Here is a 27,982-nt window from a genome sequence, read left to right as displayed (position 1 = left end):
GATGCTTCGTTGCCGACTTCCCATCTTGAGTTCATTTTAGGCAAAACCGTTCTTATTTGGAGTCATCGCATGTGTCTTCAATCCTCGACGAACAGTCTCTGCTCTGGATACCGCCGTCGTTACTTCAAATGACATAGCTCAGTCCAATGACTCGATGTTGTTAATCCCTCTTGCGTGATTTTGGAATGCATGACGCAACACTGACTTGGTGTCCGTGTGGGTGTGGCGGTCCAATGCAACACCGGAATCGTCATCCCGACCAGTGTTTTCCTCAGGTCTGGTCAAGAAATATATTTGTTTTTGGTTGCGAGCTAATCCGTTCCATACTATTTATTCTACCAATGCCAGTGTGTACAATCTTGCAATTGCCACACGATAAGTGACCGTTGTGTCAGTATCTCCGAAGGTCTGCAGCAAGCTGATATGCGCATCTAAGCAGGTAGTATTGGCGCTAAGCATGACTTTAGCATCGATGTTTCTCAAGTTGACCTATCCGTAATACGAGAAGCTCTTGATCATTACTGAAAAGAGAACGAGGCCACAAAGTATGCACAGCATGCTCTGTTCCAGGACTCTCCCGCGTCACTGCCTCAGGCTGGTCCCGCGTTCTGACAAAATACACCACTCGCCTTTCCTTCGCATCACAGCGACAGTGTCGGTTAAATACCGGCATAAAACATCCGTGATTTCGCCGGAACTTGCAAGGTGATCATTTTTATACATATTGCTTAACATAGATGCCATCGATATTTGCTTTGATCGGTTTCAAGACATGAAGAGGTCGGCACGCAGCTTCCTTGCAGCGTGTGACCATTCCTTCCAGACAAAATCTAGTCCGATTCTCTCGCACGGTCAAAACCAGCCATCTGCATCCTTCTCTTCCTGTGCTTGAAGCGTTCCCCCAAACTGCTGTGGCATGTGGCCGTTCTGGCCGCCTGAGTTATTTTATGTTATGTCCAAGTCGTGTTTTCGTGGTACGCCACCGTTTTTCGACGCGCCGGCCGATAGTTGCTAACTCCTGGAGCAGTACACTATCGATATTCAGATATCCACTGCGCTGTAGTCACTGAGCAACTGTTTGCGTGAACACACGCTGGTAATGATCAATCGAGAAACACTAAAGGCTGCTGCAAGATAAAAGCTACGAAGAGCGATGTGTCGCCTCGTTATAATCTTACCCTATACCCCACTACTCTCCTGGCGAGAGCCCTGTCTATCATGATGTTTATTCCTATTCTTATCGCTTCTCTTATTTCATCGATTAATGCTGCAGCTATAATATCTCGTTCCCAGTCCTACCCATTATCTCGGCCCGCTGTGCTCGGCTCAAAAACTAAACTGACCGTAGCTAATAAGGTCGTCGCTCCCGATGGCTTCGAACGCTCGTGAGTCTATTGATATGGCACTCAGCTGAGCTCATTCCTGATCTTTAATAGAGCAACTCTTGCTAATGGCGTATTCCCTGGACCCTTGATTGCAGCTCAGAAGGTGAACTTATATCGACCTCCTTGTCGTTCACCAGTGCTGACCTCACAACAGGGAGATGATTTTGCCATTGAGGTGGCCAACGAGCTCCAGGACGACTCAATGTTCAAGGTTACCAGTGTCGTAAGCAGCGTCAAATCATCGACGTTTGTTTACCTTTTAACTTTGTTTGCTGCAGCACTGGCACGGTCTCTACCAGAATGGAACGAGCTATGCTGACGGGACTTCCTCCGTCACACAATGCCCCATTGCGCAGAACCACTCTTTTGTGCACTCTTTCTCCGCCCCGAACCAGGCAGGCACTTACTGGTATCATAGTCATTATTCCGTTCAATATGCGAGTATCACTCGAACCTTGATCGCGCAGTGGAGAACTAATCTATGCAACAGTGTGATGGTCTTAGAGGACCGCTGGTAATTTATGATCCTCATGACCCTTTGGCATACATGTACGATGTCGACGATGGTGAGCGAGCAACCGGTTTGTATTAGCCCTCTGACCACCATGTGTTTCCAGCAAGTACCGTGATCACACTTGCCGACTGGTGAGTTTTACAAATGTTGGTAATCTGTCCGACTAAAGTAGTATCACTAGGTATCATACTGCGGCTACCGTCTTGCGCTACGTCATAGGTAATACTGCCAGCTCTACGCTCGTCAATGGACTCGGTCGATATGCTGGCGGACCCATGTCTGATCTTGCTGTAATCAGTGTTGAGCAGGGAAAGCGGTATCGCTTGCGCCTGGTTTCAATATCATGCGATCCCAACTTCCAGTTCTCCATCGATGGCCATAACTTGACCGTCATCGAAGCAGATGGACAGCTGACCGAACCTCTGGTGGTAGATCAGCTCCAGATTTTCGCGGGTCAGCGCTATTCCGTGGTTCTGGTAGCCGATAAGCCGACAGATAACTACTGGATACGCAATCTTCCTAATACGATGAATGCAACCTACGAGGGAGGAACGAACTCTGCCATCCTGCGCTACAAAGGCGCCCGAATGGCCGACCCGACTACAGTCAATCCTGCACCCAAGAACCCATTGCAAGAGACCAACTTGCATGCTCTGATGAACCCTGGTGCTCCTGGCATTCCAGAGTATGGGAAGGCAGATATCAACCTCAACCTCGAGGTTTCCGTCATCGGCGGAAACTTCTACGTCAACAATGTCACATTCAAACCCCCCACCGTTCCTGTCCTACTCCAGATTCTTAGTGGAGCTCAAGAGCCATCTCAACTGCTCCCGAATGGCAGTCTCATCGTTCTCGAGGCTAACAAAGTGGTAGAGTTGACGTTGACAACAACCGGTCCAGGTGGTCCCGTGCGTCGTTTCATTTCTTCGACGGTTATGTGCCTGATATATTTTACCAGCATCCTATCCACATGCATGGCGTAAGTTCGCTGTGACTTCAATGGCATGTTTGGTTGGTACTGATACGATCATTAGCATTCCTTCGATGTCATACAGAGCGCGGGCTTCGCAGGAAACAGTACCCTCAATTATGCGAACCCAGTTCGCCGCGACGTGGTCAGCGCTGGGAGTCTTGGGCAACAAATGGTGATACGATGGGTGACCGACAACTCTGGCCCCTGGTTCTTGCATTGGTACGACATCATTCTCATCGAGCTTTCAAGAAAGGTACTGACTCTGAACCAAAAGTCACATTGATTGGCACCTCGATGCGTATGTGTATGAATCTCGTCACGAAAGAAATTTCTAATCCCTTATATTCAGCGGTTTTGCCGTGGTCATGGCTGAAAGTCCCTCAGATACCCGCGCACATGTGAACCCTGTGCCAGGTGCGTCATCCGCGAAGAAACTAAACTTTTACACATAGCTGACCTGCTTTCCAGAAGCATGGGATCAGTTATGTCCGACCTTTAACTCTCTAACACCCGAGCAGTTAGGAGGCGGGGGTCTTAAGTCTTACGAAGCAGCAACTAATATTTCCACACTCCTTTACCCACCACCACAACCACTCCCTTCATTGATATGATACTGGATATCCCCATCATTTTCGTTTGCATGCGAACGAATTTCTTACAGAAACCTGGTTATAAGTACTGCTATAATGCACTCATTGCTCCATCATAATACGGTACTGGCTGGTACTATGACCGTTAATCTTAGTTATGTCCTTACTACGTACTTAGTGCAACAGGATACTCGAGCGCCAATTAAGTTCATATTTCATCGATACTTGAAGCTCATCACATTGCGTTCTAGTGCGCCCTCGACGTCGAGACGGCCGAGCATATCAAGGACCCAGCTCTTACCGGACCTATTATCTTTTGAATTTGAGCACGAGAACCTGATATGGCTGTAAGTACTAGATATTCAGTCACCTTGTACACAATTGTACGTCGACGCAGATCTTCGTGTCAGCCTCCAGTCCAAAGCCATATTAATCCACGTCACCCACCACCCACCCTTTTCCTTACACTCCACCAAGGTATTCAAGCAGGACGTCTTTGATTGCCAACTTCCAACTTGCCAATCCGATCTTCCCTACCTAACGCAATACCATGGCCCCTTCGAGCAGCACCACTTCCCCTACCGCGACTGCCACATCCTCCGTCACCGTGGACGAGCCACACAAGCGTGTTTTCCCATTCGCAGCCCTCGTTCTTCTCGCCTTGTCCGTCACTTACATCGTCAGTTACCTCGTCTACCGCCGCATCCTGAATTCTTGGACCGCTAAGCAAAACGCGCAGGAGAAGTTGCAGAACTTCCCACACGAGTTTTTCCAGAAGAGACCGAGAGGTGTGTTCGTCGTTTTGTCAGCCGCTTCGTGTCGAACTCACGAGATGTGATAAACACGAAGGATCGCCTCGCTTCACATGGACCCAGAGCATACGGAAGAGCAAGGCTATCGGGGAATACGGAGAATCAGCACCATATGTGTGTAGCAGCCTGATCATGCCTGCATTTACTCACCGATTCTGTTCCAGAGTTCCTTTTTGAGCTCCCCTGACGGAAAACCCCTCCTTTCGCCACCGCCTGTAGCCGTGATCAAAGAAGACACATTCGGTAATTCAGCTATCACCCAATCGCACAGGGATATCCGCGCTGCATTTCCCAAGCGCATTGCAAGAGCTGCTAGGGAGAAGGGATCACGGGTGCTCTCGCGCGGTCGTGTGACAGAAATCAAGGCTGATCCAAAGCTCGCACCTGTGCAGGGGCCACTCAGGCCACTCTCTATCTTACTGTCGAGGAACAAGGAGTGAAAAGTTAGAACGGATTTCATTGAATTTGGCATAAAGTCTTGGATGAAGTCGACCTCAAGTCGACCTGTTTGTTTGTTCGTTCATTTGTTGTGTTTTGTTTGATTTTATTTTGTTCTTGGGTACCTCCCGCCTCCCAAAACAAGTTGACTCCTTTTACATGTACAGTTGAGGCTAACGTGTCTGCCAACTTACTGAGCGGGACAACGCATCAGCGCCAGGTCCATTGAATGAGCTTTGGTTTGTCCACCACTTCAAAAAATTGTCCAGTGGTTCTACATACAAGTCCAGTACAGTGGTTTCAACTCATACGAAGGTAGTAATTAAATTCATACCGGATGAATCATTCAAAACTAATGTGTGTATCGATAATAGGCAATGACAGAAAGGACGATGCAGTAGAATTCGAGCGACTCAACTCTTTCTCATCACCTTCACAAGTCGCATACGATGCGGGACTGGAAGTGTGATCGTCGAGCAAGTGGCGTTTCTCATCATCCTCCCACCCGCGAGGTGAACTTTCCCGAGGACGCGCGACCTCCGAACCCCTTCGGATCTTTGATAGCGTACTACTCCGGGTCATCCGCGCGATATCTTGAATGGGAGAGTCGGGCGCAGAACTTGAGTCCTCTGCGTTGGTGATGTATTCTGGGGGGAGGAAATCGTCGAAAGTCTTTGCGAGGCGCTTGACAGAGCGAGCACGGATGAGGGCAGGGTCTCTGCGTTCTACGTATGGAATTATGTAAGCACTTGGCAGTTGAGCCTGGGGGGTCACGAGCTCGCCTGTTATGGTCACCCTGCGACGAGGAGTGGCGGGTGCTGATACAGGTTTCAGGACGCCATATTTCTCTCCCGAGGAATTCTGGTAAAGTTGACCGGATTGGTCGCGGAAAGTGTACTTCTGGGTGTCAGCATCATACGCAATCCGCTTTACACCTTCTGGAAGACGGTATGAATCCTGGATCACGCAGATTAGTTGTATATCTATAATGATAATAATGTGGACTGCTAGTCCACCACCAACCTCGTCAAAGTAAGACATGAGATGGTGGAAGTTGAGAATAAAGAGGGAACTGACCTAGTAGCCCCAGATACTCCTATATCGAGCACCGCAGTCGGCACGTGCATGCCGACGAATGAAGTGGGGCTGTAGGTCACATCAAGTATGTCAAACTTTGGCTATGCTGATTCCTAGAGACCAAGGGAAAACGAGGTTGGTGCGTGACCATTTCGGTTTCTTATCTTTTCAGTTACCATGTTGGCACTGAGTAAAGCCCAGTCAGAAATGGATCCTTGGCGTGGAGCTATAAGTAGGATGTTGATACCCCGCTCAAATATTGGTAGGCCGACATTTCCTTACCCGGATACGCTCTGAAGGTGGTTTATCTCCGATTACATCAGGCCGCTCTTTCTCGGCTGAAGTTCTTGGATTCGCACTTGGTCTGGCAAAAGTCTGATTCGATTCTCGCAGTCACAGACCCACGCCGTGCACACGCAGCATGACCTGCGACTGCGGTACGAGCAGAAGCTTAGCAACGGCGTTAGATGTGACCACAGCCCTTGCATAGCCCTGCGAAGTTTTGCGGCTGCCCGACTGCGCATGTCTGAAAAAACTGTTCAAATATCGTGCGCAACTTGGCTTGATCTTCAACAACCATCAAAGACTATCCTTAAACAACAAATAATTCACCATGGAAGAAGAAGTAGCTGCCCTCGTATGTTCAATTCCGTCGTCGTCGTCTATCAAGCTCATGATCAAACTTGTCAGGTTATTGACAATGGTTCCGGAATGTGCAAGGCTGGTTGTAAGTTATCCTCGATTTCATCTGTTGCACTGTCTGATAAGCCTTCTCGCAGTTGCTGGTGATTCAATACGATTCGCGGTGCTGTAGGCATACCCAACTGACTGCGTTTTTCAGGTGACGATGCTCCTCGCGCAGTCTTCCCGTACGTTTTACCTTCTATATTACCATCTTACACGGGACACTCATGGTAAATGCACAGCTCCATCGTTGGTCGTCCGCGCCACCAGGGTGTCATGGTTGGTATGGGACAGAAGGATTCTTACGTCGGGTATGTTTCGCCGCGATTATGGTCGCAATCAGCTCACATCTACCCAGCGATGAGGCTCAATCCAAGCGTGGTATCTTGACGCTCAAATACCCCATCGAGCACGGTATCGTCACGAACTGGGATGACATGGAGAAGATCTGGCATCACACTTTCTACAACGAGCTTCGAGTAGCCCCGGAGGAGCACCCCGTCTTGCTTACCGAGGCTCCTCTGAACCCTAAAGCTAATCGTGAAAAGATGACCCAAATCATGTTTGAGACATTCAACGCACCTGCATTCTATGTTTCTATTCAGGCTGTCTTGTCATTGTACGCTTCCGGTCGTACTACCGGTATTGTCATGGACTCTGGTGACGGTGTCACCCACACTGTGCCTATCTATGAAGGTTTCTCTCTTCCACATGCCATCCTCCGTCTCGATCTTGCTGGTCGTGATCTCACGGATTATCTCATCAAGAACCTGACCGAGCGTGGTTACTCTTTCACGACGACTGCCGAACGTGAAATCGTCCGCGATATCAAGGAGAAGTTGTGCTACGTCGCTCTCGATTTCGAACAAGAGATGCAGACTGCCGCACAGTCATCAGCTCTCGAGAAGAGTTACGAGCTTCCTGATGGTCATGTCATCACCATCGGTAACGAGCGGTAAGATGATTTCTATCGACCATGTCATCACACCTCATATAATCACAAAAGGTTCCGTGCACCTGAGGCTCTCTTCCAGCCCTCATTCCTTGGTCTCGAATCCGCAGGTATCCATGAGACAACGTAAGCAATCACATCGTGTATCAGGAACTGTGTCTGACTTACCTTCCCTTCTAGGTACAACTCGATCTTCAAGTGCGATCTTGATATCCGTCGCGACTTGTACGGTAACGTTGTGATGTCGGGTGGTACTACCATGTTCCCAGGTATCGCCGATCGTATGCAGAAGGAGTTGACATTGCTCGCACCGTCAAGCATGAAGGTTCGCGTCAGACTTTAGCGTGAAGCATCATTTTTATTCATCATCGCTTCTAGATCAAGATCGTCGCTCCCCCTGAGCGGAAATACTCGGTCTGGATCGGTGGTTCGATCTTGGCTTCGCTGTCGACTTTCCAGAACCTGTGGTGTTCAAAGCAGGAGTACGACGAGTCCGGTCCTGGTATCGTCCACCGCAGTGCGTATCTCTCGCTATATTACTGCCGCTTATTCTCAGTGCCCCTACCACAGAGTGCTTCTAAACATGATGAAAGAGGGAATGAAAAGAAATCGTGTTCTAGAACGGCAATGCTTCTGATTTCTACGACCTTGAGACGCACTCACATACATTAAGCCTGGACGTTACAGTTTAATTCTATTCTTCAAGTTTGTCGTTAGTTATACGACATATGCATGTCCTTGAGTGGACATCTATGAGTTCTTGTCAGTGCAGCATTAGGCTGCAATGCTGCTGGCACAGGGCGAACAAACAATGACGAAATATTTTTTTACGTTAAGGGTGCCTCAAAAGGTGCCTGGCCCTGTGCAACCGAGACTGTTCAAGTTTTCACCAACGTCATTTGTCAAAATTTCAGAGTCTCGCAAAACAAGCCTTGGTGGCTCTCAGAGCGTCCTTTTGACGCGACCTGTTGAAGCAGCCCTGCGGGTGGAAACGCTAGGGCAGTTTCTTACGACTACGACACAAGCAACGTCACCAACTGGCAATTCTATCATCGTCCCTTCAAGTTCAACTTGTTGTCTCTAGTAGTGGTCAGCGATTTTCACCATCCACCGGCATCTACTTCGTTTAAATTGTGCTGCTGGTTGAGTCCATTGCTGCAATTTCGACGATGCAAATTCCCTGTTGCCAGGTCATTCGTAATGCGACCGTTGAAGCAAGCTGCATTTTTATTGTTCACGACGATCTACCGTACTTGCACTGCGACCGAAGTCTATTTGCAAGCTGCCGACGGCTCGCCGCTTTGTCCCCGCCATGCGCTGCGAACGGCGGTGGAATACCATTAGGTGGAACCTTTCTTTTGACTGAGGCATGTACTCAATACTAATCTCAAATTAGTCTCAATCATGTAGCTCATCGTGAAACTCGAAACACAATCTTAAAAGTTGACTAACTGCTGGTTATGTTCTTTCGTCATGCTCTACGTAACGCGCGTCCTCGACTGTTCGACTGTCAGTCTTAGGGACTGGAGGGTTGTCATGTCCTGTGATCAATCTGTCACAGACAGTGAGTAGGGTCGTCTCGGACTCCGCTCATGCGCAAGGTTTATAACGCGGTCCCGCGATTCCATCAGCTTCGCATCTATGGGATTGAAAATGTTGATCAAAGCTAACCTACTGGCCATTTTCCAGGCTTTGCTTGCGCTAGAAGCATTGGCGACGCCCATCGTCGACTTGGGTTATGCTCAGTACCAGGGCTCAGTGGACACAGTCACAAACACTACCAGCTTCCTTGGAATACGGTATGCAGCTCCTCCGCTTGGTACGTCCAGTTCTGTGTATTTTACAATATCAGCCCACCCACTAAGCACATAGGCGGCTTGAGATACCGGATGCAGCCGCCAATCATAAATGTCAACGTCATCGTTCCAGGCAGGGCTTACTTCAAAAATAAGCAATCTTCTGACTGGCTGACATCTCTCTTGCTCAGAGAGGTGCTTTCGAAAGGATTTGTTGAAGCGTTGCCCAGGGGTGCTTGATAACATTCATTTGGTTGCGTGGTAGCTTGCTGAATCCCTGACATGGTCGGTGGAGGCTGCGGATCTGCAGCCAGGCAACAACAGGTTAGACGCGCTGTCGAGATCGCTGGTTTCATCTCATCTGAGGAGGAGCAATCTCACGTGCACCTCTTGACTGCTGGCGAAGTAAGTCTTCATTTCTGTTTTACCAGCATGATTGCGTCGAATATGTTCTCTAAAAACCTTATAGATGTATCAGATTACTCGGACGAGGAGGAAGATCAATCTAACCGCCAGAGAGTCATTGTTGTTGATGCCGGAGGCGGAACTATCGATCTCAGTACCTACTCGATGAAGTTATCTCCGACTTCGTTCGAGGAGATTGCCACAGCTGAATGTGAATCCCGCTTTCCTGCGTTATTAACGGTGTATAGCTCGTTCAAATACTATGCTGTATCCTTCGAAACGTATTCTTAACACTCCGGATAGATCAACATTTGAATGTCCAACTGCGCACAGCCCCTGGAGTGGTGAAATCTTTTTGATCAAGCTATCCACGTTCTAGCACAGAAACATTCCTATGACGATTCACATCGATCGGGACGATGAAATCGTCAAAGACCAAATTGGAGGCTAAAGACAAGTAGGTTCTTTAATGCTGTACCATCAACCAATCCCACAACTTATCGTCCTGGTTTGATCCTGTTACACCCGCCAGGTAGTAGTGATATCCACCAATCACCTCTCCGTCTACAGCCTCTGCATTCTCAAATCTTGATCTTTAGTGGGTGTTCTGGGGGTGTTGGTATACTATGTAGTCCTGGTGGTAACTGGCTCACGTGAGATATTGACGGTATTCCATACCAGGCTACCCTACGAACAGCGAATGAAGAAGTCGACTTCATCACTCCAATCGGCATCGACTACATGATGGATTTAGTGTGGTACGTTTCGCATCGGGCTTCATTGTATTCAACGTTGAAGGTGTGCGCTGGCAGCTAGGTTGAAGAACAACAAGTCAGGCTTGATGCGGTCAGTAACGGTGGTTCCCACTCTTCTTTTCCCCCATGTTGCTATCTTGAGCTAGAGATGGTGTTGTATCTTCACCAGATATCAATCACGGAATTCCAACCATGATGTCTCTGGCTGTGAAAACTGATGCCTGTCACCACCACACCAACTCCATGATGCAAATTCGAAAATACTGCGCCCATCATGACCAGCATGTGAGAATGGCATCAGAACAAAGGTGACAAAATCACGAACAGTTTTAGATGTTCTTTCAACTTTTGCGGTGTTCATTGAGCCCCAGATCTTTAAATCATTATTTATTTGCTGATTAAGTACAGGCTGGCAGCACTGGCTATGCATGTAGCGAACGACTTCGATAGAAGGGAAGACACTGCCGCACCAACACTAAACGATTCTGCCGTTGGCGTGGGGTGCGGTGATCGCTGGCATCGAACCTTCGAAGCTTCAGTACCCGAGCACCTTCGCATGACCGGCATTTTATTCAAGGCCCGCTACATCACTTCGAACGTGACATCATATCTATTGACAGAAACGAATATCATCCCTCGATCTCATTTTGGTCATGCAAGCACTGTATAGTAGTATATCTAGCACGAATATCATCGTCGTATGTCCACCAGGTTCCCCGCTCTCTCACATCCATCCTCTGACAGTATGACCCTAGTCTCAGACGATCCTAGTTATTGGCCACTCATCAACTCTTGGCGTATTGGCAGCTATTTTGTAGGTTCGTGAAGAGCAGTCAGATTTCGGCGCTCATGTCTCGATTTAACCTTGATTGTGGTTTTCCAGTTGCCGTTGGTGTTGGAGTGGTATATGATTGGGGTGAGCATCATAACATTAGAGAATTGCTGACTTCTCACAAGTATTTCCAGCCCTTACGTTCGGACAAGAGGTATGTTGATGCTATCACCGGAGCAGCCATTTCGCTAAGATTTGATTGTAGGTCGAACTGATCTGGGTGAGCACGGTTCCACATCAGAAGAACAATATTGATTTGCGACAGAGACAACGCTGGTCCCTGATGACCGTTCTCTATCTGAGTGTACGTAGCTTGCCTGTTGTGAATTTGTGCTGACTTGATAATATCCTAGGTGCGCTATCTTGGAATCTTCTTTGTCATGTATGTTCAGAAGGCTTGACAATCGGTGTCGTGCTAATCTATTATCTCTCACAATCAGCGTGAACATACTGGGTATGTCTTCTCGCATTCACAGTGTTTGTTTTTCTGACCAGTGGCATACAGTCAGTGTTCCGACGATTGTGTTGACAGATGCAGTGAGTCTTCTGCACCGATGTCTGCTATTCCCATTCAATTAAACGTGACGTATTGCAGGGGTGAGTGTCATTCTTGACAAGCTTCTTCGTTTACTATCATGACTGCTACAGATGTGAGTCTGTTTGTCGTGTGTGATCCACCCAAGGCCCATCACTAACCGGATTTCTCAGGCCGGATTTTGTTCCTCATGTGCAATTGGACGAGTTTTGTGGCATTTCCAATGCTGTGTGGTGAGTTGTACAGTAACAAGACCTATGATATTGACTTGACCGAAACATGTTGCAGTCATCATGACCGCTCGGTTACATGCCATGTATCAACGATCCAGAAGGATCCTGATATCTCTCGTCGTCGTGTCCTTGGCTATCAACATATTCGACGGAGTGGTCGTGGTAATGATAACGAGGATTACTTCAGGGGGTACACTTAATTGTGAATGACGACTGTGCATGGCGCTCATTGATGAATACCAGAGGAATTCATTCTCTCTGGCACCTATGTGTGCACGGTTGGCTATGCGGACAATACCCCACTTCAGAGTGCCATGACTTGGATCCTTGGCACTGTCTGGGAGGTCCTCGCACTGTGTCTCGCAGTCTGGATTGCTGTAAAACACTTCCGTGAACTGCGACAACATTCGGCTAGAGGGATTATTGGCGACTGTTTCACGGTGTTGATAAAATCCCACGTGCTTTACTTTGCGGGGTGAGCTCATATTGTGAATATGCTTCCCTTTTCCGCCGAATGATTGAACACGCTAGTTATGTTGCCGTGTCTTGCTTCAGCCTCGTAGTCAATTTGTCTCCAACGATCCAAGCGGTATGTCAATCTTTCACTGACCATGACTGCGGTTTATCATTTCTATAGGACCCATATTCCATCCAAACACAGATTTTTCTTGGTTTTCTTCAGATTTTTACAGTCACACAGTCCGTTGTGCTAGGACCACGCCTCATCCTTAGCGTTCGAGAATATCACGCTCGGCTCGTGGCTGACTCTGATGCAGCAACCGGCATGACCTCAATCGCTTTCCAGGAGCGCGTGCAAATATCGACAGGCAGTGGCGTATAGTACGGGAGATGCTCAATGGAGTTAACGGTAATCTGGTGCTATGCAGGGAGCAGGAGAATTTGGCTTTTTCTTCTTGATTTTCAAGTTTCGTCGTGGTACTTATTTATTTGGCGTTGCAGAGCGGATTTCAAGGAGATCTAGACATAGGTCTTTGCAAATATTTCGTCGTAATATGCATTCAAGTTGTTTGTTCTGAAGAACGCTGAAAGAGACATGATGGGGTGTCGAGTCAGGCCGACCGAAAACCGAAGCGGGGGAGGCCTGGCTGCAGATGTGGGGATTTGAAACATGCGCATTGCGTATACACTCCTGGAAGTCAAGTGGTGGCCACTGCGTCAGGTGGGCTCCCAGTAATCGTGTATATTCACGGAGGAGGGTAAGTAACGTGGGAAATGATCCCCTGTTGATAAAATTGATTTTCATTATGTTACAGGTAATAGTATACTATTATTTTGCCTCAAACCTTGAGACGCACTCACATACATTAAGCCTGGATGTAACAGTTTAATTTTATTCTTCAAGTTTGTCGTTAGTTACACGACATACGCATGCATGTCCTTGAGTGGACATCTATGAGTTCTTGTCAGTGCAGCATTAGGCTGCAATGCTGCTGGCACAGGGCGAACAAACAATGACGAAAATAAATATTACGTTATTAAAGGGTGCCTCAAAAGGTGCCTGCCTGTGCAACCCTTGAATTGCAACATCATTTGCCAAAATTTCAGAGTCTCGCAAAACAAGCCTTGGTGACTCTCAGAGCGTCCTTTTGACGCGACCTGTTGTAACAGCCCTGCGGGTGGAAACGCTAGGGCAGTTTCTTACGACTACGACACAAGCAACGTCACCAACTGGCAATTCTATCATCGTCCCTTGTTGTTTCTAGTAGTGGTCAGAGGTTTTCACCATCCACCGGCATCTACTTCGTTTAAATTGTGCTGCAATTTCGACGATGCAAATTCCCTGTTGCCAGGTCATTCGTAATGCGACCGTTGAAGCAAGCTGCATTTTTATTGTTCACGACGATCTACCGTACTTGCACTGCGACCGAAGTCTATTTGCAAGCTGCCGACGGCTCGCCGCTTTGTCCCCGCCATGCGCTGCGAACGGCGGTGGAATACCATTAGGTGGAACCTTTCTTTTGACTGAGGCATGTACTCAATACTAATCTCAAATTAGTCTTAATCATGTAGCTCATCGTGAAACTCGAAACACAATCTCAAAAGTTGACCAACTGCCAGTTATGTTCTTTCGTCATGCTCTACGTAACGCGCGTCCTCGACTGTTCAACTGTCAGTCTTAGGGACCGGAGGGTTGTCATGTCCTGTGATCAATCTGTCACCGACAGTGAGTAGGGTCGTCTCGGACTCCGCTCATGCGCAAGGTTTATAACGCGGTCCCGCGATCCGTCAGCTTCGCATCTATGGGATTGAAAATGTTGATCAAAGTCAACCTACTGGCCATTTCGCAGGCTTTGCTTGCGCTAGAAGCATTGGCGACGCCCATCGTCGACTTGGGTTATGCTCAGTACCAGGGCTCAGTGGACACAGTCACAAACACTACCAGCTTCCTTGGAATACGGTATGCAGCTCCTCCGCTTGGTACGTCCAGTTCTGTGTATTTTACAATATCAGCCCACTCACTGAGCACATAGGCGAGTTGAGATGGGCAGCCCCGCAGCCTCCACCGACCATGTCAGGCATTCAGCAAGCTACCACGCAACCAAATGAATGTTATCAAGCACCCCTGGGCAACGCTTCAACAAATCCTTTCGAAAACACCTCTCTGAGCAAGAGAGATGTCAGCCAGTCAGAAGATTGCTTATTTTTGAAGTAAGCCCTGCCTCGAACGATGACGTTGACATTTATGATTGACGGCTGCATCCGGTAGCGTATACACTCCTGGAAGTCAAGTGGTGGCCACTGCGTCGGGTGGGCTCCCAGTAATCGTGTATATTCACGGAGGAGGGTAAGTAACGTTGGAAATGATCCCCTGTTAATAAAATTGATTATTATAATGTTACAGGTATATTTTAGGAGCTGCGAGTTTATACAATGGTGCAGAGCTGATTGTGGAGTCGAACTACGGTGTCATCACCGTCGTGCTCCAATACCGCCTCGGTTTGTTCGGTATGTTTTCATTACTGCTCCTGATTGTGAAACGTACTTAAGCTAGCTAGGTTTTCTGGCTGGAGAAGCAGTCAAAGAAGGGGGTGCGCCCAACGCTGGACTACGTAAGTGTGCATCAAATTTTGACAGTCCTTCAGCTTGGCTGAACTTAAATTCCAAGTCGATCAGAATTATGCTTTCCAGTGGGTCCAGGCACATGTGAGCAACGTCCTCTACTTGTGTGTTTTGTACCCTATCTGATAGGAAGATAGATAAGTAGCTTCGGTGGCGACCCTACGAAGGTCACGATTTGGGGACAGTCTGCCGGTGAGCCATGTTGAGTACTCTTGTCATCATTAACCTCGCTTACTATTTGTGTTTCAGGCGCCGGTTCTGTGATACAGCATGTTGTTGCTCACGGAGGAAACACGCAGCCTCCCCTCTTCCGAGCTGTCATGACGAGTTCCACGTTCTTGAACTCACAATACAACTATAACGACCGAATTCCGGAGGTAATTCTATTCATGAGATCCACGTCTATTGTGACCTGAATGCCACTACCAGATGCTGTACAGTATGGTTGTGGACGGAACAAAGCGAGTGCTTTCAAAGTTTACATTTTGCCGTTCCCGAGCTGACACCCTCAACTTACAGCTGTGGCTCAAATTCGGATACCCTCTCTTGTGTGCGAGCTGCAGACGTTAATACGCTGCAAACTTTGAACTCGAACATCAACCTCGGCGGCTATTATGGCATGCTCACATTCGTCCCTGTTGTAGATGGCACTTTCATCGTGGAAAGGCCGACCGTAACGCTCGGCAAGGGTCGTCTGAATGGTGTATGATCCATGAAATAATCTATCTTACAGCAATACTCATGCCCTTCTTTTAGAACTTCCTTCTTGCGGTAGTGAATACGCATGAGGGCAACATTATTGTGGACCAATCAATAACATTAAATGTTACTGATTATATCAGCACGATTTACCCGAACTTTGGTCCCGCTCAGATTACTGGAGCAGCGACGTTGTACCAGAACCTGGGAAGCAACGTCGATCAGGCAAATCTCGTGATGGGTGAATGTGCGTATGTCCTTCGGGGAATTTATTCCTGTGCCTGATTTCATGGGTGGATTCAGCAATGTTCGTCTGCCCCACTTATTATATGCTCAAAGCATTCGGAGAACGAGCGTGGAAGGTAAGCTCACTGTAAGTCGTAATTACGTATGCTTAACAGAAGCAGGGCACATTTGCCATTCCACCTGGTCTGCATGGAATTGATGTCGGAGAGTACTACACTTCGTATTTGTAAGTCGTTGTGTAGGGTCATTTCACTACCTACGCTGACACATACTGTTTCAGGACTGGTCCTATATACAATAATTCTCAGTTCATCACCGCGTTTTCGAATTCCTTCATGGCTATGGCCATATATGAGACTCCTAACCACCGATACACCCCAGGGGATATTACGCCTTCCTGGAAGAAATGGCGACAACATTTCACAGAAATGATCTTTAACAAGACTTCCGAGGGAGTGCCTCACGTTTACACTTCCACAACCGACATGGCCTTACTCGGACGTTGCGAGTGAGTACTGTGTCATATGTGCTATGAATATAGGGTGCTGAGCCAGACACATGTAGCTACTGGCGAAACGTGTCGGCGTATTCGGCGCAGTGAACGGGAGTGAAGCTCTGCTATCTGCTATCTAGGTTACATACTTAATTCGTATTGCTTCTAGCGCTGGTGGCCAGGCGCGTGAGCAGAGTGACAAACCATCGCCACTGCTCACATTCTTCTACATGTGTAACTATTGGTTTTCAGTGTCCATGGGGATCTACTTTTTCTGGATTCCCGACTTCTGAAATTTCGGTAAAGCAGATTCACTGATGGGCCAGCTGATTATTGAAGTCACAAGTGCGACCGCAATCCATTTGCCAGCAAACTGCACCTTATCGCTGAAATTTCGGAAGTCGATGCACTATTATTGCCAAGTCATTCAAGTGCGACCAAAGTGCATTGGCAAGCTGTTACTACGGCTCCCTGCCTCTCGCCACTCTTCCTTCATGACGGCACTGTGCTACGAATACAATGCTCAAAAGCCATCTTCTTTGCGCACTGCAGACATCAATACGTTGCAACTCTTAAACTCCTTCGTCACTGTTGTAGATGGCGATTTCACCACGGTGAGACGCTCCATGACGATCAACAAAGGCCACTTGAACATCGTATGATCTTTGACTACTATATCATAGCGCAACTAAGTCTTTCTCCAAGATCTATAGAATTTCATTCTTGTCATAAGCAATTCGCGCGAGGGTAGCAACTTCGAGGAGCCTCGTGGATCAATTGATGATATTGAATATTGCAGTGTCGGGACGCTTTCCCCATACTTCGGTCCTGCTCAGATTGCCGGAGATTAGTACCAGAACAAGGGAAGCGACGTCGACAAGGCCAATTTGTGATAGGTGAATGTGAGTATGTCCTGCAATTTCTGTTACTGATGCTCGTGAGTCGATTCAGCGACATTCATTTGCCCTGCTTGTCATCTGCTCAGTGCTGGAGAACAAGCGTGGCAATTTGCAAATAAGCTCGTGGTTAGACACGATTTAGGTACGTTTAAAAGAAGCAGGGCGAATTTGTAATTCCACCTGGGGATACCTACTTCACTTTGTATTTGTAAATTCTACCCAATGGCATACTGGCTCACACTAGCTCACACTGGATGAGAGATTTCTCTTCTCGTGATCATTGTCATGGCCCTCTATGAAGCATCTGACGACAGATACACTCATGGAGATATCACACCTTCCTGTAAGTCTTGGCGACATGGATTTACAGATATGTTCTTCGACAAGACATCCGAGGACCGAAACCTCACTTCCAAGACCGAAATGGCACTGCTTGAACGTTGCACATGAGTACTGTACCACGATGAGCACAGGTTGCTGATGTAGCTACTAGCAAAGTGTGCCGGAGTATTCGGCGCAGTGAATGTGTTGAGGGAGAGGACCGTGCTACCGATAATTAAGAATGTCAGGAAGTCAATGAGGATAACGTCTGTGACCCCGGTTGCGGAACGCTCCCAAGCAACGCGTTCTGAGGTAGTAAAATGAAAGGGGGAACGTGACTTGTACCTAGCCGCTCGCAACGGATAATTTATCACGTTTAGAAGGCATTGCACAACAAACCTTGCAGAGCAGATGGCGCTAACTTCTTAGAGCAGTGTGATCATTAGTAGGTCCAAATTTCAGCGAGTGTGCGTGACCAAATAGATGCGCCACTAACAAATTTGTTTCATGAAGGAATAACGTACAGTGATGACATCAAGGATTGCTGTACCTCTTTCCTCAGGCTCCGGTACGCCAATAGTGGTATTGTTGCGTACAGTCCTTCGCCACAGGTGGCCGCAGGTCCCCACCTGCAGTAAGTAGACATTACAATCGCCGCCGACGATTAATTCGGAGCCTTCCAAAGAAGAGCGAAGATGAGTAGTTCTCTTCTCCGAAATTATTGCACCGACGGAACATTCAATTATCCGTGATTGCGCAAAGGGTATGATGTAATTTCGTATAGACGGAGGACCTTATACCGTTGTGCTGAGGATAATAGCTGGCTGTTTCTCTTGAGTGGTATGAAATCAACAGGTACCGATGTGAGCTGTGTGTGTCGGTAACGTTGAGGTCTCATGTGATGCGCGTTAACTGTCAAGCTTTGAAGGAAATAGGCCCGTTGGTAGACCTGTGAATAACAGCGCTAGTAAAGGTCTTACAAGTTACCTGTCATCGGTTGTGTGTGGCGCCGCCGCCGCCTACGGAGGTTCAGATGTTCAAGTTTGTGAACAGCCGCATGCTAGTAGCTTCAAAGTACTTACATACACACTGCGCCGCAGCGTTTTCGGGGATCGGCGATCAATGATGTTTGTCAAAAGGAACATGGTAAGCTGCAACCACACCGCCAAGTAATAGATCACGACGTGTGACCCTTCGGTGCTTTGCATCTCCGGATTATTAATATTAATATCTCACATGTACCCGCACCGAACATTGTTGCGGAGTTTTAAACATTAAATTTTATTCATTTTCGTGCCGGCGGGTAACATCCTGTGACAGTCAAAATTTGTAATCTCCTCATGCACCTGCGCGCCGGCGGCCCCAGTCCTCGGCTTGAAGCAGGTGGGATGATGAAGCCAATTCAATCGTTCTTCAACCGGAACCACATACGAAATCAGTACATGTGATTCTCCCAGTCCCAGCTCCTACTATAAAGCTGGCAACTCCTTTCAGATCAAACGCACTTTGTACCATAATGGAATTACCACCTGGGATCATCTACCTCATCAGTTGCTTGCCACAACTCCTATTACCACCCGCAGTCGTTTATGGTCTAAATCGCATCTGCGATTTTGCATTTAGCGTCTCCTTGCCAGGATGGTCACAGATTCCTGCATATTTGTTATCTTTCCCTGCCATCTTCACTTGCAGCGTGCTCGCAGCAAACTATCGCGATAGGCGCCAGGCTGCGATGCATGGTGCCGTCCTCGCGCCCAAGTTCCCCAGCAAATGGCCTGGCGGTCTTGATATCCTCGCAGCCTTGGTAAAAAACTTTAAAGTCGGATACATGGGTAAGTCACTTAGCAGCTTCACATTCCTCTATTGATACTTACAATCGCAGGTGACTTAATGGAGGAGCAGTGTAACGAAATTGGACATACGTTTAACATGCGAGTCCTCTTCGAAAATAGGGCGAGTGCCTTCTTTCACACCCTGATGTTTTCCCTGACTTGTCACGATCAACAGATCTTCACCGACGAACCAGAATATACGAAGGTGAGTTCATCGGAGTGTTGTAACCCCAGATATTCATGCGTAACAGGCAATTCTGGCATCAAAGTTCACATCATTTGCGAAAGGTCGGCGATTTGATATGCGGAGTACTGTCCCGATCTGATGGAATAATTTTTTCAATCAACAGGGCCCATGTTTTGGGACCAAGCCAACTCCCTCCTTGGCACCGGAGTGTTCAATTCCGATGGTGAGTCCGTTTCCTGTAATCTGTCGTGTCAATTAATTTACTGTCCATTTTAGGGGATGTCTGGAAGTAAATCATCTATTTTCGTTCATCGTTCAACAGGCTCAATCCAGTGACTTACAGATTCCACCGCTCGATGACACGCCCGTTCTTCAGCAAAGACCGCATCAGTCATTTTGATATATTTGACAAGCACGCGGAAGACGCAATTAGTCAGTTGAAGACTAGACTCAGAGATGGTTACCCCGTGGATTTCCAGGTAAACATTATTGACTATTTTATTCTTCGTTCTTACTGACGTCACTTCAGGACATGGTCTCTCGCTTCACCCTAGACTCTGCGTCGGAGTTCCTCTTCGGAAAGAACGTCTGTTCTCTCTCAGCTGGGCTGATATACCCACCGTCATCGCCCCTTTCTAAAGACATCGCGTTTGAGAATCACCCAGCCAACAAGTTTGCGCATGCATTCAGTGAGGCTCAGATTGCTACCTCCTACCGCGGCCGGTTTGGCTCAGCGTGGCGCTTGTTTGAATTCTGGAGTGATAACGTTAAGAAGCACATGGATGTTTGTTACCAGTTCATCGACCCCATCCTCAAGGAAGCATTAGAAAAGAAAAAGGCGCTCAAGGAAAATTCTAACGAGAAGGTGGACAAAGAGGATATAGACGTCAAAGAAGGCGAAACGCTACTTGGTCACTTGGTAAATTACACAGAAGGTACGCAATGCAGTGTTGACGTGCCACCTCAACTGACATTTGTTTCCTCCCAGACCCCATCGTCATCAGGGACGAAACTCTCAACATCATGATTGCTGGACGCGATACAGTATGCACCTCTTGTGGACAGTCATTGTCAGATGCTAAGATCGCTCTTTCCAGACTGCAGCTACTCTGACTTTCGTCGTCTACATGCTTGCGCAACATCCCGATGTCCTCCTCCGTCTTCGTGAGGAAATTCTCGGCAAAGTAGGTAGCTCGAGGAGGCCTACCTACGATGATATGCGCGATATGAAATATTTGAGAGCAGTCATCAATGGTGAGTCCCATCCATAGGCCACTTTCACCGTTGATGTGACACGGGAATTCCAGAGACGCTTCGACTTTACCCGCCTGTGTGAGTATCAGGTTCGGTCACTTTCTTGTACTTTCTCTCATCGAATTTCTATTTTTCCCAGGCCATTCAATGTCAGGTAAATACTAGCTCCGCTAATGCGTGCGTCCATGTGCTCATGAACGGACTAGGACCAGCACAGAACCAACGGTGTGGCCGGGGGTTGACGGGGGGAAACCGATCTATATCCCTCCAAACACAAGGTGATCATTCTGAGAAACGGGCTGTTTGTTCAACTGACGATGCATCTCTCAGGACTCCTTACTCTGTATTCTTGACGCATAGACGAACGGACTTGTGGGGACCAGATGGTAAGCATGACTATCTTGTTTTCATCGTAACGAATATTTACTCACACATTTCTCGACCAGCTCAAGAATTTGACCCAGATCGGTTCCTTGACGAGCGCCTCCGTAAATACTGTACACCCAACCCATTCATTTTCGTGCCTTTCAATGCAGGGCCTAGGATTTGTCTCGGGCAACAGGTCTGTCGGCTACTCTTTCACAGTATTCATGCTGATATTCATTTTTCTCCAGTTCGCATATAACGAGACTTCTTTCTTCCTCGTACGACTTCTCCAGCAGTTCTCTTCATTCTCCTTGGCCACAGATGTCCAGACCCCCGCGCCCGCGGAGTGGGCCAAGTGTTCTGGCCGCAAGGCCATCGAAAAGATCATTATCAAAAGTCACCTCACCATCTATGCACATGTAAGTACTCTGCTGTGATTCTTTGACTCGTTGCTCATTTCATGTATAGGACGGGCTATGGGTTAGGATGGAGGAAGCCAGCCCTGTGGAGGTTGTGTAAATATAACGGACAGCGTATGATCAAGACGACAAACCATTTAATTATCTGTACTGTAGCTCGCCTCTGGAGGAAATTCGTACCTGCTGCTCTCTGTATTGGCCGTGGGGTTTGGACCATAGGTGATTCTTTGTCGGAATTTTGCAAAGCGAGGGACGATCATCATCAACACGAAGGGACTGTTGCCGCACATACGAACAACAACGCGTCGATCCTCGCTCGTGTCATTCTACTGAGATCGTAAGGCTGGACTCAGTCACGAGACAAACAAAAATAGGTTACTGATCGCAAGGGTTCCTGTCGTCCTGTCACGGCAGTGTGTTGGCTATTGAGACAACCAGACCCCCATAAATATAGGTTTCAACTCTGAGTGATCGACTCGGAGACAATGAGAATTACGGTACTAATCATGATATATCATAAGGAAAAACCTCAGCCCCGTTGAGGTGGCCAGGAAGTTTCAAGAGAGTAGTAAAGATACGATGCAAAACGGCTGTTTGAGACTTCCCGGCGCAGACTTTGGGCAGACTTGTAGTACCCCGTACGAACCAACTCTAAGAGATGGGGTTGTAATATAATAATACGGTCTCACAGACCTTTATTGATACTGAAAACTGAGTACTGATGTCTGAGGTGGTACGAACAAGTCACGGAGTCTGGCGCCGGCCCGCCTGCGTCCACAGTACTAGTACCGTGACACACGACGGGAACATCCCGGAAACCAACCGTACGGCGCCAAAAAGTACGGCCCAAAGTGCGGCGGATTCGGCGGATGCGGCGGCACAAGCAGTGACTAACAGTCGGATTTTATGTTCTGAGCCGTAGGGTTGGGTTTGGTGACTTTTACCACACGACGTACGTACATAGTGTACATAAGCGAGGACGAGTCTGAAATGGCCGGTCTGGGTGCAGGTCTGCGCAGACCTGGAGTCTGCGTCTGCGACAAAGTCTCGGTGTACACTTGGCACGGTTTGCGGAGTTTGAAGTCGCCAGCGGATGAATACCGCCGTATCACTGCCACAACCACCTGCTGCCCGCCGCTTCCCGCCCCTGCCCACACGCTGAGCACGGACCATGGACGTCGGGTCCATCTTTGTAGCCATGCAGCGGCCAAAGTCGACATTCTACAGCCTCAGCATCACACCATATTTGTCGTGGTTGCCCCTGAAGTCCTACCCCCCTCCATAAACACATCCCACAATCAGCATTCCTTTCGATATCGATATCGTGGGCGGCGGGGAGCAGGCAGGCGGGCAACGATGAGGTGGTGGGGGTGATGAGCGCATAGGAGTTTCATAATAACTCCGCTTCGATTTGCCGACGGCACCAAGACTTGCCGAGCGTGCACCCAGACTTTGTCACAGACGCAGACTTAGAGTCTGCGCAGACCTGCACCCAGACCGGCCGTAACTTACACATTCACACATAAGCAAGGTTTCTGTGCGGTGACTCTTTTCCACCAATCAGATCTGGGCTCACTCAATGGTTGAAGCCTGCAGCCGTTTTCTACGTAAATCACATACTGGAATTCATCGCCAACGCCGCTAGATTTTTTCCCTACGCTCATCGCAGTGCGATAGACGCAGCTCATACTCAAGCCGGAGAAAGTCGGAGTGTGTTCTCGAGAGCAACCTGGATGTGAAGTCGAGATAACATTTAGCTGCGCAGTAGCCTAGTGCGTGAGCGGTTCTCATCTCTGAATCCACAATGACGGGAAATTATAGACTGACGTAGAGTATGCTCCTATAAGAAAGGTATCGATCATGATGCATGATGCATTGATGGCTTGCCACGTCTGCGTTTCCCACCAGGTCTCAAATTGAATCAGTGCTCAGAAAATGACATTTGACCCTGGCCGGACCCCAACCACCTTGCTCGTGTTGATTTCCATGCTGTTGGCCTCTGCAGGCTTGCCCTCGTATCAAGGAGTATTCAGGTCTGTCTTTGCCAGCTCTTTCTCCTTCCGTTATGTATCGCACGATGTAATGCACGCTCCGCGTGATTCCGAATCTAGTGTAACCAATGTATGGGCTCTCCACAGTAGTACTGCTGCTGCACCTGGATGTCTGGCAATTATAATCTGACTGCTACAATGTCTTGCCTAGATAATGATTGGACAGCGCGTGTCGCCTACCGGCGGCCTACGCAAAACATGGGTATGTCCTTACCTTTGTCAACTTTTCCTCAAAAATCTTACCAATGTCTTATCCAGCCCTCGACATCCGTCCCACCGCCCATCCTATGACTGTGTCAAGCGTGCACAGCGAGTACGGTCTCGAGATATCTGTCATTCAAATCAATCAAGGGCATAGGTGACGCCGCACGGCAATTTATTTGGCTTGCCTGATTTACGTCCAGCACATTTCCCATAAGCCATCGTTCTTCGAATCAGCCCCGAGTCGTTGCTCATTAAAACATTAATTTTCGGGTCAGTGCGCTGGTGTGCTTGTACTTATACCCCCGGATAAAGCATTGTACAATTGATGTTGCTGTACCGCACGAATACGGGATTTTCATCCCATGTCCTGATTATAAGTTGAAACTCACTCACCATGCAGATTTTTCCTCGCAATAGAATTTATTACGGCGCTTTAATAGTACGAATTTGTGAGTGACCGCCCCGTTTCCAAACCATGAAATGATTCACATCTTGCAGGGATGTATGTCATTAGAATGACCGCATCGTTGAACACAATTCACTTCGATATGAATGGGCTCCGCGCTGTCACGGTTAACCTTGGCGTGCAGGCGCACCCTCATCAGTTACGTGAGTGGATGGCTGGTCCACCTGGGTAAAAAGGTTCTGTTGTCAACAGTGATCTACTCGAACAGACAACCACAATCCCTGGCGATCAACGACGCAGGACCTGCGATACTCTCCACCCGCGTTTGGGCCAAGACTTAGCTCGGTGTACATATCATAGGCTTCCATTGTCCATCTATATACATAAGTAAAATCGGCAACTAGGATGTTTGTTTTTATATGCCGTTGTCAGAACAGCCAAGCAGTGGTCGGGGGTCTGACAACTAAAAACAAAATGGGGATCCAGCTCAGATTGATCGCTCATCGGAGTCTTTCCATTGATTTGGGCCTTAGTGACACTGATACGAATGGCATTAACTTGCAAGAAACGGTTTTCGATGAAATGCAGCCTATATAAATATACATTCGAATGTCGAGCTCCTCAGTTTGAACCGCTCGGATGGAGATCCCACCTGGATTCATATTCCTCGCTCAGATCATCCCTCGGGTTGTGCTCCCACCTGCTATAGCCTTTGGGGCCAGCAATTTGCTTATTGGCAATGCGATTCCGCGCTGGCTGAGGATTACGGCTTGTCTCCTGGTGCCTCCTGCAGTCGTCTATCTTAAGGTCCTCGTCGTCCGGTACTCTAACCATCGCCAAGCGAAGAAGAGAGGCGCTGTTCTTCCTCCCATAGTACACAACCGCTGGCCTGCTGGCATAGACCGACTTGTAGAGCTCCTTGACAATATCAAACATGGTTATATGGGTTTGTCTCTCTTCTTGCCAGCTAGTCAGTGAATGCTGATTCGTAAACCCTCTATAGGCGAGCCACACGAGAAGCTTTGTCAAGAATATGGGCACACCCTCCGTCTCAGAATGTTGTTTGAGGATAAGGTGTGTATACCTGCAGTGGAGACGCATCTTTGAATTTCATGGTTAATCATGGTAGCATTCAGATACTCACAGCAGAGCCGGAACATGTCAAAGTGAGTTATAATCGTCATCTTGTTTCGTCGACGTTGACACCAGTATCTCCCAGGCAGTCTTATCAACCCAATTCAACTCTTTCCAGAAGGGTGAGTACAGTTTATTACTGCTTTTATTGACCTTATCATTCCTGGTTTGAAGGGGCTGTATCCTTCGACCAATTTGAGTCCTTGCTGGGCTCGGGGGTCTTCAACTCTGACGGTGGGTGCAACCGTAATGGTCCGTTTTTACCACAGCTCAATCTTCGATGACAGGTGACGTGTGGAAGTGCGTATGACGATTTGCATGCGAATATGATCCTTGCAGCTCATTAAGTGTTAGATTTCACCGCTCCATGACTCGTCCTTTCTTCAGCAAGGATCGTGTCAGCGACTTTGACATTTTTGAGAATCACGCAGACGACGCTATTAGTCAAATCAAAACCCGGTTGAGGGAGGGATATCCCGTGGACTTCCAGGACATGATATCCAGATTCACCATGGACTCTGCGACTGAATTTCTGCTTGGAAAAGATGTATGTTCTCTTTCCGCAGGCCTGGTCTATCCACCGTCGTCGCCCCTCTCCAAGGATCCGGCTGTCCTTCATCATCCAGCAAATCAATTCGCCCACGCGTTTCATGAAGCTCAGGTTTTCACTTCACCTCGTAGTACCGTCGGCCCGTTTTGGAGGATGTCAGAATTCTGGGGGGACAAAGTCAAGAAACATATGAAAGTCTGCCACAGCTTCGTCGACCCTATCCTGACGGAGGCACTGGAAAAGAAGAAGGCGTTGGGCAATACTAAATCTTTGACTGGTAGCTCCCAGGACAAGGACGTACAGGAGGGTCACACTCTGCTTGACCATCTAGTCAGTTGCTCGGAAGGTGAGGCATTTTGTTAATATTTTCTCCTGGTAAATGCGAATGCTCACGCTGTACAGATCCTGTTATAATCAGAGACGAAACCATAAATATCCTGCTTGCAGGCCGTGACACAGTAAGTGATCACAACTTGTCATAATCTCAGGCATTTAATAATCAATTATTCTTCAAGACCGCAACAACCTTGACTTTTCTCGTTTACTTGCTATCTCAACATCCCCAAGTGATGGACCGTCTTCGACAGGAGATCCTGAGCACAATCGGACCCTCAAGGAGACCTACGCATGAAGATATGCGCTCCTTGAGGTATATGAGAGCGGTGATTAATGGTGATCTTGTTTCCTTTCGAGAGTGCGACATGCATGCTGAAGCTATATGCAGAAACGCTTCGCTTATATCCACCTGTGTGAGTGAGTTCCAGTGCGCCATTTGCCCTGACACTAATTATTCGGGTTATACAGTCCTTTCAACTTTAAGTTAGTTCAACCAACGCTCTCGCCTTTTGAATTGTTGACGATAGATTTGAAGGACAAGCTGTGAAGCAACAGTGTTGCCCGCTGTCAACGGCGGTAGCCCTATGTTTGTTCCGGCCGATACTCTGTATGATATTCCTCACTTTGATTTAAATGTGTACTCATCAAATCCACGCAGGGTCATATATTCTGTGTTTGTGATGCATCGCAGGAAGGACCTTTGGGGGCCTGATGGTACGAAAGTTCTGAATATCTGAAGTACCTCGCGTCTAATGTTCCCTAGCTCTTGAATTTGATCCTGATCGGTTCCTGGATGAACGACTCCAGAAGTATCTCAGTCCCAACCCATTCATTTTTCTTCCTTTCAATGCTGGTCCTAGAATATGCCCTGGTCAACAGGTAATCCCCTTCGCGCATATTCTACCCTATTGTTTCTCATGAACCAAAGTTTGCATACCACGAGATGTCTTTCTTCCTTGTTCGGTTGCTTCAGAGCTTCTCGTCAGTATCACTGGATATGAAAATGCAAACCCTTCCACCGACGGAATGGGCCAATGCTCCTGGACGGAAGGGTGTAGACAAGGTTGTCTTCAAGTCCCACCTTACAACTTATGTTCAGGTGAGTCGCTCCTGATGTCGAGCTATTAACTTATTGCTCACATGTCCCTAGGGTGGCTTGTGGGTGACAATGGAAGAAGGTACACTTGCATAAGGAAACGTGTGGGCAACGCCAACATACCAAAGTAGTCCATGCACTTTGTGTTGGAATTGGGCAAGTGCACAGCGCCTACAGAGAACAACTTGAATCCGTTCTTTGTTGTATTCGAATTTTCAGCGATTCTTGCGACCACAAGTCCCAAATACAGCTGTCGTGTCTTGTATTTCTGTACGAAGAATGTTCATTATGTGTTGTATTTATGCACTCGTTGAGTCAAACGCGTACGATAGCGCTTGCAACAACTGAGCGAGTCGACTGACATCACTAGTGGGGTCCGACATTCTAGTAGGCGAGTGTAGCTGATCAACAATTATATGTGCAGACT

The 27,982-nt window shown here is 47.9% G+C and overlaps 8 protein-coding genes across 8 annotated transcripts; 7 read left to right on the top strand and 1 right to left on the bottom strand.

Annotated features, from left to right (window-relative positions):
- The first annotated feature begins 1,086 nt into the window (after positions 1-1,086).
- On the top strand, positions 1,087-3,717 carry DEU56DRAFT_302000 (laccase). Its single transcript, XM_041345556.1, has 12 exons — positions 1,087-1,385; positions 1,437-1,488; positions 1,540-1,608; positions 1,664-1,822; positions 1,876-1,951; positions 2,003-2,030; positions 2,081-2,807; positions 2,858-2,878; positions 2,934-3,091; positions 3,147-3,170; positions 3,222-3,286; positions 3,341-3,717. The coding sequence occupies exons 1-12, from the start codon at positions 1,219-1,221 to the stop codon at positions 3,481-3,483; spliced, it is 1,689 nt and encodes a 562-aa protein (XP_041209256.1). The 5' UTR covers positions 1,087-1,218; the 3' UTR covers positions 3,484-3,717.
- Positions 3,718-4,873: 1,156 nt separating this feature from the next.
- On the bottom strand, positions 4,874-5,990 carry DEU56DRAFT_799912 (uncharacterized protein). Its single transcript, XM_041353052.1, has 3 exons — positions 5,736-5,990; positions 5,495-5,669; positions 4,874-5,437 (listed from the first exon to the last, which is right to left on the bottom strand). Exons 1-3 carry the CDS (start codon positions 5,751-5,753, stop codon positions 5,055-5,057), a joined length of 576 nt encoding a protein of 191 aa, XP_041209255.1. The 5' UTR covers positions 5,754-5,990; the 3' UTR covers positions 4,874-5,054.
- Positions 5,991-6,393: 403 nt separating this feature from the next.
- On the top strand, positions 6,394-8,152 carry DEU56DRAFT_799903 (actin). The gene is given in 11 exon segments (XM_041353051.1): positions 6,394-6,426; positions 6,480-6,514; positions 6,527-6,528; positions 6,569-6,574; positions 6,631-6,658; positions 6,716-6,784; positions 6,832-7,428; positions 7,480-7,551; positions 7,606-7,750; positions 7,804-7,942; positions 7,996-8,152. The coding sequence occupies 11 exon segments, from the start codon at positions 6,403-6,405 to the stop codon at positions 8,004-8,006; spliced, it is 1,128 nt and encodes a 375-aa protein (XP_041209254.1). The 5' UTR covers positions 6,394-6,402; the 3' UTR covers positions 8,007-8,152.
- Positions 8,153-9,078: 926 nt separating this feature from the next.
- On the top strand, positions 9,079-9,917 carry DEU56DRAFT_911985 (uncharacterized protein; the record flags this gene model as incomplete). The annotated part of the gene is made up of 3 exons (XM_041357346.1): positions 9,079-9,244; positions 9,298-9,453; positions 9,517-9,917. 3 exons carry the CDS (start codon positions 9,079-9,081, stop codon positions 9,915-9,917), a joined length of 723 nt encoding a protein of 240 aa, XP_041209253.1.
- Positions 9,918-14,103: 4,186 nt separating this feature from the next.
- On the top strand, positions 14,104-16,713 carry DEU56DRAFT_301808 (Alpha/Beta hydrolase protein). The gene is made up of 15 exons (XM_041345555.1): positions 14,104-14,420; positions 14,474-14,651; positions 14,710-14,787; positions 14,845-14,948; positions 14,999-15,052; positions 15,109-15,146; positions 15,200-15,254; positions 15,312-15,439; positions 15,492-15,523; positions 15,582-15,765; positions 15,819-16,008; positions 16,065-16,123; positions 16,169-16,233; positions 16,288-16,515; positions 16,572-16,713. The coding sequence occupies exons 1-15, from the start codon at positions 14,195-14,197 to the stop codon at positions 16,606-16,608; spliced, it is 1,656 nt and encodes a 551-aa protein (XP_041209252.1). The 5' UTR covers positions 14,104-14,194; the 3' UTR covers positions 16,609-16,713.
- A 2,338-nt stretch (positions 16,714-19,051) lies between these two features.
- Positions 19,052-21,984, top strand: DEU56DRAFT_799860 (cytochrome P450). Its single transcript, XM_041353050.1, has 17 exons — positions 19,052-19,552; positions 19,603-19,673; positions 19,728-19,757; positions 19,804-19,840; positions 19,903-19,962; positions 20,016-20,028; positions 20,083-20,218; positions 20,269-20,674; positions 20,728-20,783; positions 20,837-20,993; positions 21,047-21,071; positions 21,133-21,147; positions 21,200-21,271; positions 21,324-21,379; positions 21,440-21,555; positions 21,608-21,778; positions 21,828-21,984. The coding sequence occupies exons 1-17, from the start codon at positions 19,237-19,239 to the stop codon at positions 21,876-21,878; spliced, it is 1,788 nt and encodes a 595-aa protein (XP_041209251.1). The 5' UTR covers positions 19,052-19,236; the 3' UTR covers positions 21,879-21,984.
- A 1,244-nt stretch (positions 21,985-23,228) lies between these two features.
- DEU56DRAFT_799846 (uncharacterized protein) lies at positions 23,229-24,366 on the top strand. Its single transcript, XM_041353049.1, has 6 exons — positions 23,229-23,315; positions 23,368-23,550; positions 23,600-23,899; positions 23,981-24,031; positions 24,088-24,187; positions 24,249-24,366. Exons 3-5 carry the CDS (start codon positions 23,714-23,716, stop codon positions 24,118-24,120), a joined length of 270 nt encoding a protein of 89 aa, XP_041209250.1. The 5' UTR covers positions 23,229-23,315; positions 23,368-23,550; positions 23,600-23,713; the 3' UTR covers positions 24,121-24,187; positions 24,249-24,366.
- Positions 24,367-24,978: 612 nt separating this feature from the next.
- On the top strand, positions 24,979-27,968 carry DEU56DRAFT_799830 (cytochrome P450). The gene is made up of 16 exons (XM_041353048.1): positions 24,979-25,385; positions 25,443-25,513; positions 25,576-25,605; positions 25,659-25,695; positions 25,748-25,807; positions 25,861-25,873; positions 25,928-26,469; positions 26,526-26,581; positions 26,639-26,795; positions 26,848-26,872; positions 26,928-26,942; positions 26,995-27,066; positions 27,118-27,173; positions 27,223-27,338; positions 27,388-27,558; positions 27,610-27,968. The coding sequence occupies exons 1-16, from the start codon at positions 25,079-25,081 to the stop codon at positions 27,649-27,651; spliced, it is 1,770 nt and encodes a 589-aa protein (XP_041209249.1). The 5' UTR covers positions 24,979-25,078; the 3' UTR covers positions 27,652-27,968.
- Positions 27,969-27,982: the final 14 nt, after the last annotated feature.

Source organism: Suillus clintonianus (assembly GCF_016758775.1).
Source record: "Suillus clintonianus strain FC179 chromosome Unknown DEU56scaffold_29, whole genome shotgun sequence".
NCBI classification, from domain to species: Eukaryota; Fungi; Basidiomycota; class Agaricomycetes; order Boletales; family Suillaceae; genus Suillus; species Suillus clintonianus.
This window is presented reverse-complemented; position numbering and strand designations above follow the sequence as displayed.

Excerpts from the sequence above, each read along its gene's own strand:
- DEU56DRAFT_799830 (XM_041353048.1), top strand. The coding sequence starts at position 25,079 with ATGGAGATCCCACCTGGATTCATATTCCTCGCTCAGATCATCCCTCGG. Across the intron at positions 25,386-25,442 it reads TATCAAACATGGTTATATGG|GCGAGCCACACGAGAAGCTT; the intron begins GTTTGTCTCTCT and ends AACCCTCTATAG. Across the intron at positions 26,796-26,847 it reads TATGAGAGCGGTGATTAATG|AAACGCTTCGCTTATATCCA; the intron begins GTGATCTTGTTT and ends AGCTATATGCAG.
- DEU56DRAFT_799903 (XM_041353051.1), top strand. The coding sequence starts at position 6,403 with ATGGAAGAAGAAGTAGCTGCCCTC. Across the intron at positions 6,427-6,479 it reads AAGAAGAAGTAGCTGCCCTC|GTTATTGACAATGGTTCCGG; the intron begins GTATGTTCAATT and ends CAAACTTGTCAG. Across the intron at positions 6,659-6,715 it reads GCTCCTCGCGCAGTCTTCCC|CTCCATCGTTGGTCGTCCGC; the intron begins GTACGTTTTACC and ends GTAAATGCACAG.
- DEU56DRAFT_799860 (XM_041353050.1), top strand. The coding sequence starts at position 19,237 with ATGGAATTACCACCTGGGATCATCTACCTCATCAGTTGCTTGCCACAA. Across the intron at positions 21,380-21,439 it reads GGACTTGTGGGGACCAGATG|CTCAAGAATTTGACCCAGAT; the intron begins GTAAGCATGACT and ends TTTCTCGACCAG. Across the intron at positions 21,556-21,607 it reads GGATTTGTCTCGGGCAACAG|TTCGCATATAACGAGACTTC; the intron begins GTCTGTCGGCTA and ends ATTTTTCTCCAG.
- DEU56DRAFT_301808 (XM_041345555.1), top strand. The coding sequence starts at position 14,195 with ATGCGCAAGGTTTATAACGCGGTCCCGCGATCCGTCAGCTTCGCATCT. Across the intron at positions 14,421-14,473 it reads GTATGCAGCTCCTCCGCTTG|GCGAGTTGAGATGGGCAGCC; the intron begins GTACGTCCAGTT and ends CTGAGCACATAG. Across the intron at positions 15,053-15,108 it reads TGCGCCCAACGCTGGACTAC|TCGATCAGAATTATGCTTTC; the intron begins GTAAGTGTGCAT and ends TTAAATTCCAAG.
- DEU56DRAFT_799912 (XM_041353052.1), bottom strand. Across the intron at positions 5,438-5,494 it reads TCGCAGGGTGACCATAACAG|AACGCAGAGACCCTGCCCTC; the intron begins GCGAGCTCGTGA and ends TTCCATACGTAG.
- DEU56DRAFT_799846 (XM_041353049.1), top strand. The coding sequence starts at position 23,714 with ATGACATTTGACCCTGGCCGGACCCCAACCACCTTGCTCGTGTTGATT. Across the intron at positions 23,900-23,980 it reads CCGAATCTAGTGTAACCAAT|ATAATGATTGGACAGCGCGT; the intron begins GTATGGGCTCTC and ends TGTCTTGCCTAG. Across the intron at positions 24,032-24,087 it reads GCGGCCTACGCAAAACATGG|CCCTCGACATCCGTCCCACC; the intron begins GTATGTCCTTAC and ends TGTCTTATCCAG.
- DEU56DRAFT_302000 (XM_041345556.1), top strand. The coding sequence starts at position 1,219 with ATGATGTTTATTCCTATTCTTATCGCTTCTCTTATTTCATCGATTAAT. Across the intron at positions 1,823-1,875 it reads GTCATTATTCCGTTCAATAT|TGTGATGGTCTTAGAGGACC; the intron begins GCGAGTATCACT and ends TCTATGCAACAG. Across the intron at positions 1,952-2,002 it reads CATGTACGATGTCGACGATG|CAAGTACCGTGATCACACTT; the intron begins GTGAGCGAGCAA and ends ATGTGTTTCCAG.